General features: G+C 43.0%; 1 protein-coding gene across 2 annotated transcripts in view; it reads right to left on the bottom strand.

Annotated features, from left to right (window-relative positions):
* LOC117677475 (uncharacterized) overlaps positions 1-12,359 on the bottom strand; it is a 49,861-nt gene extending 37,502 nt beyond the window's left edge. The window contains exon 1 of one of the 2 annotated variants that reach the window (XM_034437679.3): positions 12,238-12,359. In XM_034437679.3, coding sequence (XP_034293570.1) covers positions 12,238-12,278 — 41 coding nt within the window. In that variant the 5' untranslated portion in view covers positions 12,279-12,359. Of the gene's footprint in view, positions 1-1,586; positions 1,958-12,237 lie in introns of those variants that run through there. The other variant, XM_034437676.3, reaches the window with a different exon arrangement.
* Positions 12,360-13,992: the final 1,633 nt, after the last annotated feature.

The raw sequence follows: 13,992 nt of genomic DNA, 5'->3' as shown, positions 1-13,992 counted from the left end.
CTTCTCCACATCATCTGGTATCTTCCAGCAGGATTGGGCCTCCAATTCTTAGGATTTCCAATCAGAGCAACCAAAGATCTTGTCTTGCAATGACCAAGAGGGTTGACCTAACTCCAATACATTAAAATACTATGTGCTATCCTTGAAATTTTTAACAAAAATTCTAAGTACAATACAAACATACATACATACATACATACATACATACATATATATAAACTTATATTATATATTTAATATACATATATTAAAAATAGTGATGGATTCAACTTGTGAATGGAATAATTTTTTTCATTTTGTTTGCCTTTTCCCTCAGACCATAAGGCCAACCAAGAAACACAATTTAGAAATTATTCTTTAAAATGGAAGAGATATGTTTGGTCTAATGGTTAAGGCAACAGGCTAGAAACCAGGAGACTGTGAGTTCTAGTTCTGCCTTAGGCATGAAAACCGGCTGAGTGACTTTAGACTAGTCACTCTCTCTTAGCCCAGCCCACATCACAGGGTTGTTGTTGTTGTGGGGAAAATAGGAGGAGGAAGGCGTGTTGGATATGTTCACTACCTTGAGTTATTTGTAAAAATAATAAAGGCAGGATACAAACAAACAAACAAACAAACATGAACTTCAAAATTCCACCTGGTTTGTTATTGTCTCATCTCTATTCTTTTTTTGTTGGTTGTTATTTTTATTGTCTTTTTTATGTTTTAAATCATTTGTACACCACTGCTTCCTTCCTACCCCTTTTGTTTCTTGTGGCTTCTATTGTCTTGTTTATATATTTTATGTCATTTATAAACCAACCAGAGTCGCTGAGAGTCAGGAGGCATATACATTTTATATTTATATTCTGCTTATAAATCCAGGAAGCAGCAATTACACAATTTTCCAAGAGAGCTACATGGCTATCTCCACGTAGGCATCAGGCTTCCATCTCCACTAGAGGGAGCTAGATCAGACTACTCCTGAAAGTCATGTTAAAAAAAAAATACAAAACAGAAAACGAAACCATCACTTAGCAAAGTAAAAAGAAACTTACTTATAAGCTCAAAACGTACCCCCCACCCAAAAAAACAAGCATGCTGGGTCAAAAAAAAGAATACTCTTAAAAGGAAATATTGTAATTGTGAGGCCATCTATAATAAGCAGCGGGATGAAACAAACAGGGGATTTTTCCTTTACTACTCATGTCTGAGTGCCAAAAAAAAAAGAAAGAAAGAATGGAATAAATTTGCCGGGATGAGTGGATCGGACCACGGGGGGGGTTCATCTGGAAGTAGAAACAGGGTTTCTTTAGTTGGGGGAGTTTAAATTAGAGGGCGATCCTCCGAAGTCTATAGCGAAAGGGTCGCAAGAGATCCTATTTAGATTGAAACCACAGGGGAGCAAAAATAAACCTGGTTAGCTTGCTGGGGGCATCAGGAGGTCAGGAAATTTAAGCTTGGCTTAATGTCTCAGGGTTGGGTTGGCTTAAAATTGGGGAAGGGGTTGAGGGTTGATCCTTAGCCAGGGCAGCCACGCGGTCTCCGGGGAAGACTGGGAGCGCTGGCTCGCCTCTAAGGGCGCAGACCCGGGATGCGGCGGGTACCTGATTTCGGGTAAGGTCAGGCTGTTGCTGCGCAGGGCCACCCCCAGCTTCTCCATCCTGGATGTTTGGCCAAGCATCCGCGGAACCGGGAGACGGGCAGGTCGGATAGGCAGCCCCTGGCTTTGCTCCGGACCGTGCGATCTTCTCCTCCCCTTTGCTTTCCTCCGCGGTTACCGCCGTGGGAAAACTTCTTGAACTCCGGCAAAATTCAAGAGAGGATCTTGCGCCCCTCGTAGCTGGCGGGAGGAGGACGGATTCCTTCTCTCGGCTGCGTCTCGCCCGAAAAAAATCGAGGTCAGCCTTCGGGAAGCCAGAGAGCGATTCGGAATCTCTAAAAACTCAACCGGAGTGACTCCGGATTGGCCGAAATGAAATTGCTGCTGCTAAGGGCAATGGCGCCCCCTGGTGGTTTAAAAGAACTTTAAAGGAAGGCTAGCTTCGCCCTGAACGCGGATCCCAGTCGGGCATCTGATTTATTACGCGGTTAGATTTATAGTTTATATGTCATATATTTCTTTTGGAGGCTCACAGTGGCGTATATGGCGCTTCCTCTTCCCATTCTCATTCCCCCCTCCCCAAACTAGAACAATAATCCTGCAGGGTAGGCTAGCTAGGCGGAATGAGTGTGACTACCAGCTTCATTAAAGTAGAAGAGGAAGCGGACTATTCCAAAAAAAAAAAAAAAGGAATCTGGTATTTGGTGAAGAGCTTTGCTTCCATAGATCCTGGGAATCAGCGGAGAAAATTATTTTAGGTAGAGACCAAGGACTTTAGCAGCTGGAGTGGGTTCGAGTGATGAGTTTTCTATTGAGCTGTGAAATGTTGGTACTGTGAAAATGAAAGGATGAAGTATTCTTTTTTTATGTATTTATTATTTATTCATTTTATTTAATTTCTATAGGCAGCCATCTTAAGCAAGTGACTCTGCGCAGCGTAAAAGCATTAAAAATGATTTTAAACAATTATAACATAGTAGAAAAATAAATATATATACGACTGCCGAGGAGAAGTATCTTTGTAGGTGTCAATATAACCAGTGTTTCTTACGAGCCTTAAACTGATGGATTTGAATTATCCATTTTGGAATTTCTTTTTGTGTTGATAAACATATTATATTATCTTGAATCACAAGGCAAGAGAATTATGCTGGGGCATGCAGAAGATCGGGTTGTTACCCACTACGATGATGGGAATTAATAATCCTGATGAAACCCACAATTATTACTATATGGAATATAATTATAATGTCACTCGGGTGGTTGTTTTTACTTTTATACATATAAGAAGATATTTACTACTGATGGGGGCAGATATGATTGAAGATCCTGAATAAACTGTTGCACCAGTAAGCTATGTTACCCGATTATGGATGTTGGTTCTACCAATCCAGCGGAAAGACCTCAAAGAAGATACTATATGGATTATAAATTTAAAGTCATTGTCTTTTCTTTTTTTTTATTTAGATATAATGGAAAATATAGACATATATTTTTAAGTAGTGTGGGCAGTGAATCAAAGATGTTAAGAAATGTTGTGTATGGCAATTTTGCATGATAGTGGGTGAATAAGCTATTTAGTAGATTGATTAGTCTAAGAAAAGGGATTTTTAAGTGTTATATTTAGGGGAGTGGAGGAAATGGATAGAGTGGAATAAATGTTAAACTAGATTTTATGGGGAAGGCCGCTTTGGAATGTTATAGTAATATATATAGAAGATTAAATGTTAAAGTAGGACTTATCGTATAGTTTTAAAGTGGAGAAGTTATTTTATAATGTCATAGTATAATGTCTTTTTTTTTTCCTTTCTTTTCTCTTTTTTGATATGTATGGATAAAGGGGGATGTTATAATATTAATAATATTTTTAGTAAGTAAAGGTCAATATCTAGAGGAGGGAGTAAGTAATCTGTTATGAATTAGGTTTTTTTTTTTTTGTTATGAAGAAATCACAGGGGGGGATGGGTGGGGAGGGGGGGTTAGGGAGGGGGAGGGAGAGGGGGAAAAAAAAGGGGGGGAAATTTGTATTTGAAAACTTTTTCAATAATATATATATATATATATATATATATATATATATATATATATATATATATATATATAAAACCAGTGTTTCTTAAACTTTTTTCTTTCAGAACTCTTTCCCACTTTTATATTTATCAATATTATTTATTGTTTGTTTGTTTATTTGGTTCAATTTATATGCCGCCCTTCTCCGGAGACTCAGGGCGGCTTACAATGCATTAAGCATTAATTCATACTTTTGTATATACCTGCTCAGTAGGGCTTTCGGGGGCCCCTAAGCAGTGTTCTTTTTTATACAAAGTCAGCTTATTGCCCCCACAAACTGGGTCCTCATTTTACCTACCTCGAAAGGATGGAAGGCTGAGTCAACCTTGAGGCTGGTGAGATTTGAACTTGCAGTAATTGCAGGCAGCTGGTGCTATTTAACAGCACTTTAGTCTGCTGCACCACCAAGGCTCAATATTTGCTGAATACCTAATTCAAATTAACACATTTGCTGCTACCACGTCTTACAATTGTTTGATGGGATTTTAATATTATTTCTTATTTTTCAACATAGGCTGGCAAATAAATTTGATTTCCTGAACCCCTGAGAGCCCCTTGGAAGGTTCGAAGGATCCTAAAACCACATTTTAAGAAACTCTTGTCTGGGGCAGTGTTTCTCAACCTTGGCAACTTTAAGACATTATGGACTTCAACTCCCATGATTTCCACAATTCCCCAACCAGCTATGTCTCATCTTAAAATTGCCACAGTTGAGAAACTCTGATCTAGAACAATGTTTCTCAACCGTCACAACTTAAAGATGGCTGGCTGAGGAGTTCTGGGAACTGAAGTCCATATATTTTAAAGTTGCCATGGCCAAGAAACACTGGACTAGAGTAAGTAACAGAATAAAGAGCTGAGCTTGCTGTATGTTAATATAGCCCTCACTAGGACTTGTATGAATCTTATTACTTTGAATTGGGATTAGTTTATTTGTTTGTTTGTTTGTATCCCACTTTTATTATTTTTTGCAAAGAACTCAACTGCGATCAACCTATCCAACACATCTTCCTCCTCCTATTTTTCCCCACAACAGGAGCCCCATGAGGTGGATTGGGCTGAAACCCAGCAGGCTTTCATGGCTAAGGCAGGACTAGAACTCACGGTTTTCCGGTTTCTACCTGGTGCCTTAACCACTGGACCAAATAAAACACGTACATATACAAAATTTAAAATTGAATAAAATGAATTAAATAAATTTGACTGAATTGATACCCATAATTTAAAATACCCATATTTTAAAATACAGTAAAAATTTAAAATTTAAAATTTACACTTAAAAGGGAGAAGATTTAGGCAAGGCCAACTTGATGAAATAAAAGAGTCTTCAGCTCGCGGCGGAAGGTGCGCAGATCCGGAATCCTCCATATCTCTGGGGGGAGCTCATTCCAGATTGTCGGTGCCCCCACAGAGAAGGCTCTCCCCCTAGGGGCCGACAGCCGACATTGTTTGGCTGACGGCACCTGGAGGAGCCCTTCTCTGTGGGAGTGTAGAGAATAAAGGATGCCACTCTAGGAGGAGACTCTATGGTGGGAGGAACCAGACTTCCGGTCGGCTCCAGGATTGAACCAGGGGCTTCCGGTTAGGACCTTTGCGGCTCTTTGAGTGTTTAAGGTTGCCGACCTTGTCCTAGACCCGTGATGGCGAACGTGTGGCACGCGTGCCACAAGTGGCACGTGGAGCCATTTCTGTGGGCACATGAGCGTTGCCCTAGCTCAGCTCCAGTGCGCATGCGTGCGCCGGCCAGCTGATTTTCGGGCCTTCTGGGCCCACCGGAAGTCAGGAAATGGGCTGTTTCCGGTCTCCAGAGGGCCTCCGGGAGGGTTGGGGAGGCTGTTTTCACCCTCCCCAGGCTCTAAGAAAGCCTCTGGAGCCTGGGGAGGGCAAAAAAACGGGCCTACTGGGCCCACCGTGCCATCGCGTGCCAAAAGCGGGGGTTGCACGGGGAGGGGGGGTTGCGCGTGCATGCACGGCGGGTAGGGCGCATTGAATTATGGGTGTGGACACACTGGCGTGCAACCCCCCTGCGCTCCCCCCGCTTTTGGCACGCGAGGGCAAAAAGGTTAGCCATCACTGTCCTAGACCAAGCCACGTCCAAAGACGCTAAAGAATTCCTGGAAGGCTGGCACTCTCATAAATCAGAATGGCCTATTCGCAACCAGGCTGTGTGTGTACCAAGCCATTGGTATATAAACATAGAGCAAACCCCACTTCCTCCTAGCTCTGATGATGTTACCTAGTTGGGTAATGAAACATCTGGAAAAAAGCAACCAAGATGAGCACCAGATGAAAATCCAGACCAGCGGTGGGTTGCCCCCGATTCGCACCGGTTCTATAGAACCGGAAGTAAAACCCGCGGGAGGCTCCACCCACCGACCCTGACGTCATCAAAACGCTTCTGCGCATGCTCCGTTGCAAACCAGTAGTAAAGGTAAGTAGAACTCACCCCTGATCCAGACCTCTATAAATGTTTCTGATACTGAGAGTAACTAAGAAGAATCTTGATTTAGCTGGAATTTTGCACCTCTTCTTACTTTTGTTTCAGAAAGCTGCTTTTACAAAGCATGTCAGATTTCTCTGAACTTGAAATCTTTCGGGATTCATATGTTTACTCCAAGGTTTCAAAGACAGAAATTGGTGAATGTGTGGCTCCACCTTATTTTCTAAGCACGCTGGTAGGTGATGTGCACACAGATAAGAGCATCACATAACGTGCAACTGATATTATGACATATTGTAGGACAGATTCATGTAAAGGCAGTCCTCAGTTTATGAATACACTTGGAATCAGAATCCCATTGCTGAGCAAGGCAGTTGTTAAGTGAGCCACCACCAATTTTACGACCTTTATGCACAGTTGTTAAGCAAATCTGACTCCCCCCATTGACTTTGCTTGGTGGAAGCCAGATGGGAAAATGGCAAATGTTAATCACATGATCTCGGATGCTGCAATAAACACATGCTGGTTGCCAAGCACCCAAATTTTGATCACATGGCTGTGGGGATACTCCAATAGTCATAAGTGTGAGGACTGGTCATTTGTCAATTTTTCCCCCCAGTGCTGTTGTAACTTCAAATGATCGCTAGATGAATGGTTGTAAGTCAAGGACTATCTGTATTCTAGTACTCTCGGGACATACCGTATTTTTCAGAGTATAAATTGCTCTGGACTGTAAGACGCACCTACCTTTTTTGGTGAGGAAAACAAGAAAAAGAAATCTGCCTCTGCCTCCCAGCAATTTTGCCTCATTGCAGCAAACAGCAAATAGCCCGCTTTACTTTCATTTTCGTTTTCAGCATAGCTTGATTAGCACAAGAAAAAAAAAATCTGCTGCCAGCAATTTACCTCCTTGCAGCAAGCAGCAGAGGCTTGCGCAAAACAGCTGAGAGTCAGGAGGCCGATCCAAGGGACAATCAGCTTGTGCTAATTAGGTTGTGCTGAAGCTGAAATGGGCTGTTTCTTCTTACTGCTTGCCTCAAGGAGGTAAATTGCTGGGAGGCAGAGGCCAAAGGGTGGGGGCCAGTGGGTGGGCGGGGCTACATTCGGTGTATAAGAAGCATCTAAATTTTCACCCCCTTTTAGGGGGGGAAAAAGGTGCGTCTTATATTCTGAAAAATACGGTAATGCCATCATAGACATAATAATGCCTCTTGCCTGAAATACAAGTTGCAATCCAGGCTGCAGAAGTGTGTCTTGGCTAATCTATTTTTAAGCATACAGCCTCACACATCCTCTTTGCTTTAAAATCAGGGTTGACAACGGATGGGCAGAGCATGGATTTAGCAACCATGTAATGAAGGCATCTCAGATGCCCTTGGCATGGGCTTAATGTTATACTTAAAGGGGAAAAAAATAAGTTAGTTCTTTTTTTTTTTTTTTACATGTTGCCACAATAACTAGGCATCAAAGCTCATTGCAGGAGACGTGGCAGAGAAGCCGATTGTTCCTGAATCACAATTTCCTGCTTGTTGGCAGCTTTTGTGCCTTTTTCTTCACAGTAGCCATTAGTATTTTGGCTCCCAGCCTTTTCTGGCAGAACTTCTATTTTGAGAACTGTAGGGGAGGGTGTGGAAGTGCAGGGCAGGGAATAATTTGAGCTAAACGTCACACAGGGAACGGTGACAATCACCTTGGTGACAGAAACCTCAGAGAACCAGTTTAAAGTAGTGGTTAAGGAAGGAAACCGGGAGACAGCTAGTCCTAGTCCTGCCTTAATGGCACGAAGCCAGTTGCGTGGCCTTGAGCCAATCCTTTCCCTCAGGAGTGGGATTTGGGGGGTTCTCCGAACTGCACAGAATCTTAGCTAGAGGTTCTCCTGAACCCCTGCAAACCCCCTGCTTCAGGGCCTTATGACAGGGTGCCTAAGTAGGGGCCAATCTTACCCCCACAGAGTTGATGTTCCACAGATTAGAATGGAGTATTGCAGACTTAATTCTGCTGCCTGCCAGCAGTTCGATTCTCACGGGCTGAAGGTGGACTCGGCCTTCCATCCTTCCGAGGTTGGTAAAATGAGGACCCTGATTGTTGGGGGCAATACGCTGACTCTGTAAACTGCTTAGAGAGGGCTATAAAGCACTGTGCTGCGGTATATAAATCTAAGTGCTATTGCTATTGCTATCATGCTCAAAAATTGTGATTTTGGGGACTGATAAGGGAACTAGGTGTGTGTCCTATGTCTATATGGGTAACATGATACAATTTGGGGAGTCCACTTTCTTCTTTGCTCTTTAAAACGCTGTATTGGTTTTTATGCCATTTCAGTCTATCTCCTAGTTTCCAAAATTCAGTCTCGTTTTACTTTACAGTAGTGACCAAAATTGTGGAAACCTTTTGGGAAAAGTGTATTTTTGAGGTTTGATGGCTAATAACACCACTTTTTTTTACAGTTTAAAGATAAACATATTCCACTGCTGGAATGGCCTGGGAATAGCTCAGATGTTAACCCAATTGAAAATCTATTAAAGCCGATTAAAGAAACCTGTTAGTCAGAAGCGACCCAGCAATAAAACCAAGTTAATACAAGCAATCATTCAATCTTGGTTTCACATAACAGCTGCAAAACTAAAAGACTTGGTTCACTCCATGGGAAGACGTTGTAAGGCTGTAATTCATACTAAAGGTTACCCAACTAATAATTGACATGGTGATAATTTTTGTATATCTCATTTTTTCTATGGTGATAATTTTTGTATATCTAGTTTTTTCTACGTGTTTCATTTTTCTTCTTTATACTGTAATTGCTATTCTAATAGCAAATCCTTCATAAAAGTTATTGCATTACATTCTTGATTAAAATTATCTTTCCATTGATATATAATTTTATGGTACTACTCCCCCCCCCAAAAAATGGTGTTACTAGCTAGTTTTAGAAAATACACTTTCCCCAAAAGGTTTCCACAATTTTGGCCACTACTGTAAACGTTTTCATACTTTTGCCTTGATCTCTGGACCGTTGGAGCTCAGGATTTGCTTCCAACTGTTATAAAACAGCATTTATAGCTCCAAAGAACCTTGATTCTTGAGACAGTGATAGATTATAACACCTATCCCAAAGTCAACCTGCAAATTCTTTGAGTGAACAGAGAGTAGGATTAATTATTAGCACTACTTCATTTATCTGTTCTGTTGCTATTTCATTTATTCTGCTGTATGGCATTTCTACTAGCAGCTTAGACTCTTACCCTTCTGAGTAGAAGAGTTGTGTCTGTGCATACATAGACCCAAGAATGGTGAGCTCAGCACACTTTTTTGTCTGATTCAGCAACTTGTTCTTACAGCAGATACCAAGAAAATAGATTCTCTCTACCTACTGAGAGGTAGCCCCAAGGCTCATCCCCTCTGTCGGTGCTAGGCTGCATCTCTTCTGCACAATTCTTCAGCCATTCTCATCTTTTTGGGTGGAGAAGAAATCGTTTGCACTTTTTGTCCAAAGGAAAACAAGATTTTTACAAGATGTTCGTGCATTTAGGGTGCCAAGCCCACATCCCCAGGGACAAGATCCTGCCTTTCTTTCCAGAGATGTTCAACTTTCCTGACTTGCAAACACCTGTTCTACTCTAGAGCAAGGCTCCGTAAAAGAATTCCTTCCAAAGGCATTTTCAGAGGCTGCAGATTGTAAGCAAACCAAAGCACACTAATCACACCTTTGTTGAGTACCGTGTTTTCCCGAAAAAAAGACCCGGCCTTATATTCTTTTGAACCCTGAAATAAGCGCTTGGCTTTATTTTCAGGGAGGTCTTATTATTTTGGGGCACGTGGAGGAAACCAGAGGAAATGGCAGGGACCAGCTGCTCATGCGTTTAAATATTTTCGGGGAGGGCTTATTTTCAGGGGAGGCTTATTTTAGTGCATGCGCTCAAAAGCTCTATTGGGCTTATTATCAGGGGATGTCTTATTTTAGGGGAAACAGGATAACTGCAGAGTCATCATGAAATAAAGAAATTTAAAAGCCATCCAGAGAATGAGGTGAACAAATAGAAGCCTCTGAAACTACAGATAGTCCTCTACTTATGACAATCGAGTCCAAAGTTTCTATTGTTAAGTGAGACAGTTAAATGAATTTTGCCCTGTTTTACTATCTTTCTTGTCACAGTTGTTAAGTGAATCACTACAATTGTTAAGTTAGCAAGATGGTTGTTAAGTGAATCTGGCTTTTCCATTGACTTTGCTTGTCAGAAGGTCACAAAAGGTGATCACATGACACACACACACCCCAAGACACTGCAACCGTCCTAAATATGACTCAGTTGTCAAGGGTCTGAATTTTGATCATATGACTATGGAGATGCTGCAACGGTCATAAGTGTGAAAAATAATCATAAGTCATTTTTTTCAGTGTTGTTGTAACCATTTGAATGGTCACTAAATGAACTGTTGTAAGTCAAGGACTACATGTACTCAGATCGGCAGGCCATATCTAGAAACTTTTCAAAGCCTTAACTGTAAATGCACACATCAGACTTGATTTCCCAGCCAGGACGTGAATTCTCCTGTCCTACCAGAACGTAGGACTTTGCTAATTTTGCTTCCAAGAAAGTATAATTTTGTATAAAAACCCTCCACTTTTAATTGTATTAACACCATTATAATATTACATGGATACAGTCATTTCTTGTGTAAGATAATAGCTTGGGGAGGAATCATCTATTGTTATGACTATGCTAGAGGAATTTCTGACATCACCATGGGAAAAATGTTGTTTACCTGAGATGTCAAAGAGCTGCTATGAAAGAGAGTTAAAATCACTCCCCCAAAATTATTGTTTAGAAGCTTTGGTCATTGATCAAATAGGTTCATAAGTCCATAGCAGAGACACCATGCCCAGCATTCTGAAGTTCATGAATGAAGGCAGATACTCTGTTTCTGTGAAAATAAGACATACCCAAAAATAAGCCCTAGCCCAAGTTTCATTGGCTGTGTGCAGACTGATGGTGTCTGGCAGCAGCCACAGCCTGCACAACACAGGTGAGTTGAGTACCTGTGCAAGCAGCTGTTGTGGTCCACCAGCAGCCCATGGAGCTGGCAGCGGAGTCGGACAGCGATGAGGCTGAGGAAGAACATGGGCCAGTCTTGGAGGCTGGGGAAGGCCCGGATGAGGGCTGTGCGTCGGAGGCAGAGATGGGGCCAGGGCCATCGGGGAGTGATGTGCAGACTTCGGAGCCTCCAGAGGCTGACAGCAGACAGACAGAGGAACAGGAGGAGCCTGTTCCTAGTGCATGTATGAGAAGAGCTGCCAGAAGGCAGGAGCAGCTAAAGCAGAGAGGACCACTCAGGAGTAAGGCCAAGAGATGATTGTCCCCTCCCATAAGGTTTAAAAGTCACGTGTGACTCCCCGCACATGCCCTACCTCCCACGCATGCGCACGCACCCTGCTTCCCCGTGCATGCGCGCGTGACCCCCCACCCACCCGGTATCCCGCGCATGTGCATATGCGGCGGAGCTGAACTGGGGTGACAGCTCACTTGCCATCAGAGAGGGCACAGCGTGCCACCTCTGGCACACATGCCATAGATTTGCCATCACGGTCCTATGCTATTCTAAGTACTCTTGTCCTTGGCTTCTCTAATTCTGCTTAATCAATTAGCTCCCCTGTGATTTAGCCATTTCTCACTTTCAATCACACTGAAAACCCGCCCTCCCATCCAGTGTGATATCTGACTCCCTACTCTCCCATACAAAGGAGTACAATAAGAAATCCTGTCCAATTTAATAAAATGTGATTGCAAGAAATCCTGCCCAACAGAGGTGGTATTCAGCAGGGTCTGACCGGTTCTGGAGAACCGGTAGCGGAAATTTTGAGTAGTTTGGAGAACCGGTAAATACCACCTCTGACTGGCCCCGCCCCCATCTATTCTCTGCCTCCCCAGTCCCAGCTGATCAGGAGGAAATGGGGATTTTGCAGTAACTTTCCCCTGGAGTGGGATGGGAATGGAGATTTTACAGTATCCTTCCTCTGCCACGCCCACCAAGCCATGTCCACCAGGCCATGCCAGGCCATGTCATGCCACGCCCACCAAGCCACACCCACAGAACCGGTAGTAAAATGTTTTGAAACCCACCGCTGCTGCCAAATCAAGACACTTACAGCTCCAAGGCTGGATCGTCAGCCAGCTGTCCATCCTTCATTTCTCTCCCTTTTACTTTGGCCTCCTGTATGTACTGGCAGCTGTTTTAAACCACAGGTAGAGAAAAGTCCAAAGCTTATTCCTGGCAGGTTTTTACCTGCTTCAGACACTCCAGGAAGTTGGTGCTGATTGGAGAACAAAGAGGTTGAGGCCTCTCTTGTAACACAAATTGCCAGGAAACATATCCTTCAAAGGGTGTCCTTGCCATGACAGGTGATTTCCCCTAATTTCAAGGAAATTGCACCTCAGTGTTGCCAAAGGTAACCAATGTACTTGGCAACACACCTGGGAATGTGAGCTATAGTGACACGCTTATGTTTTATTCATGGCAGGTAGTAAAAAAAACTCCTGCTTGCTTTTCTGGTAGTTTTCATTTAATTTTATGGAAGAGTCTCTGAAAAGCCTTTCAGTAAAATTCTCAAGAGTGGGTCTATTTGAGGGAGAAATGGAAGGCAAAATCCATCGGTGAATACCCTACTCCATTAATGTGTAATGATCCCTCCATTCTTAAATCTTAACTTAATTTAAATTTAATTTAAAACATTTACATCTCAAGGGGAAATATCTGGAAGAAATTTACCCACAAAACTGTCTCTGCCCTTGAAAAATGTTGCTTAATTTCTCCTCTTCTTGGTGATATTCAGGGTAAAAATTCTACTCGGTTTTTAACCCTCCACTTACAATTTCAGAAAGGCATTTGTAAGTAGTTATTACAGCAATTCTTGCCTTTCTTCAGCGGTAGTTAAACATGATTGTCTGAATGCAAGAAAAATACCCGGTAGGGAATCTATTAAAAGGATTTCTAATTTTATATCAGATTGCTTCATCTGTTTGCAGTTTTCGACAGCCAGGAAAAAAGTGTTGCATAAAGTTTGGTTATATTTGCAAAACACACTGAACCAGCAAATCTGGTGTGTTTCTGCCAACCCATCCCACATGGTGATTTTACAGCTCCATCTGTTATGCAAATACAAAACCTTTAATTCAGGGGTCCCCAAGCCGCAGATCAGAACCGGTCAGAAATTGGACCACGCAAACAAGCAAAGCCCCATCACCTCATGCGCCAGATGCACACTGTGCACGAGACCATGTCACCCCTCCCCAGTCGTGGGATTCAGCCGGTTCGAGCTGGTTTGGGCGAACTGACTGTTAAATTGCTGGCTGGCCCCTCCCCTCCCCTTCTAGGAGTCCCCACGCGCCCTATTTTGGTTCCTGGGGAGGCCTACTAGACCCAAAACGGGGCATGGGGGATGCAGGGCAGCCCCCCTGCAGTCCGTTTTGCTCCCAGGAGGCTATAGGGAGGCCTATTAGGCCCCAAATGGGGCATGGGGGAGGTGGTGCCCCCCCCGCAGCCCGTTTTTGCTCCAGGGGGGTGCAGGAGGCCAAGTGCTGCCTGACACACACCCTGGCCACGCCCACCAAGCCAAACATTAGGGCAGAGAACCGGTTGCTAAATTATTTGAATCCCACCACTGACCCTCCCCCATGGTCCACAGAAAAACTTCTCTCTGCAGAACCCACCCCCGGTGCCCAAAAGGTTGGCGGCAATTGCTTTAATTCATTCAGGAACACAAGATTAAGTGTCACACAAACAAAATGCAGCATTGCCTAAATCTTGATTTTAAAAAGTCAGACAATCTTTTTGAGGTCAGGATGGCATAGCTTTAGCGATAGCACAGATTCAAATGGTGCACAATTAATTTCCTTAAGGAAAA

The sequence above is a fragment of the Pantherophis guttatus genome, chromosome 1, assembly GCF_059756535.1.
Source record: "Pantherophis guttatus breed Tessera chromosome 1, ASM5975653v1, whole genome shotgun sequence".
NCBI classification, from domain to species: Eukaryota; Metazoa; Chordata; class Lepidosauria; order Squamata; family Colubridae; genus Pantherophis; species Pantherophis guttatus.
This window is presented reverse-complemented; position numbering and strand designations above follow the sequence as displayed.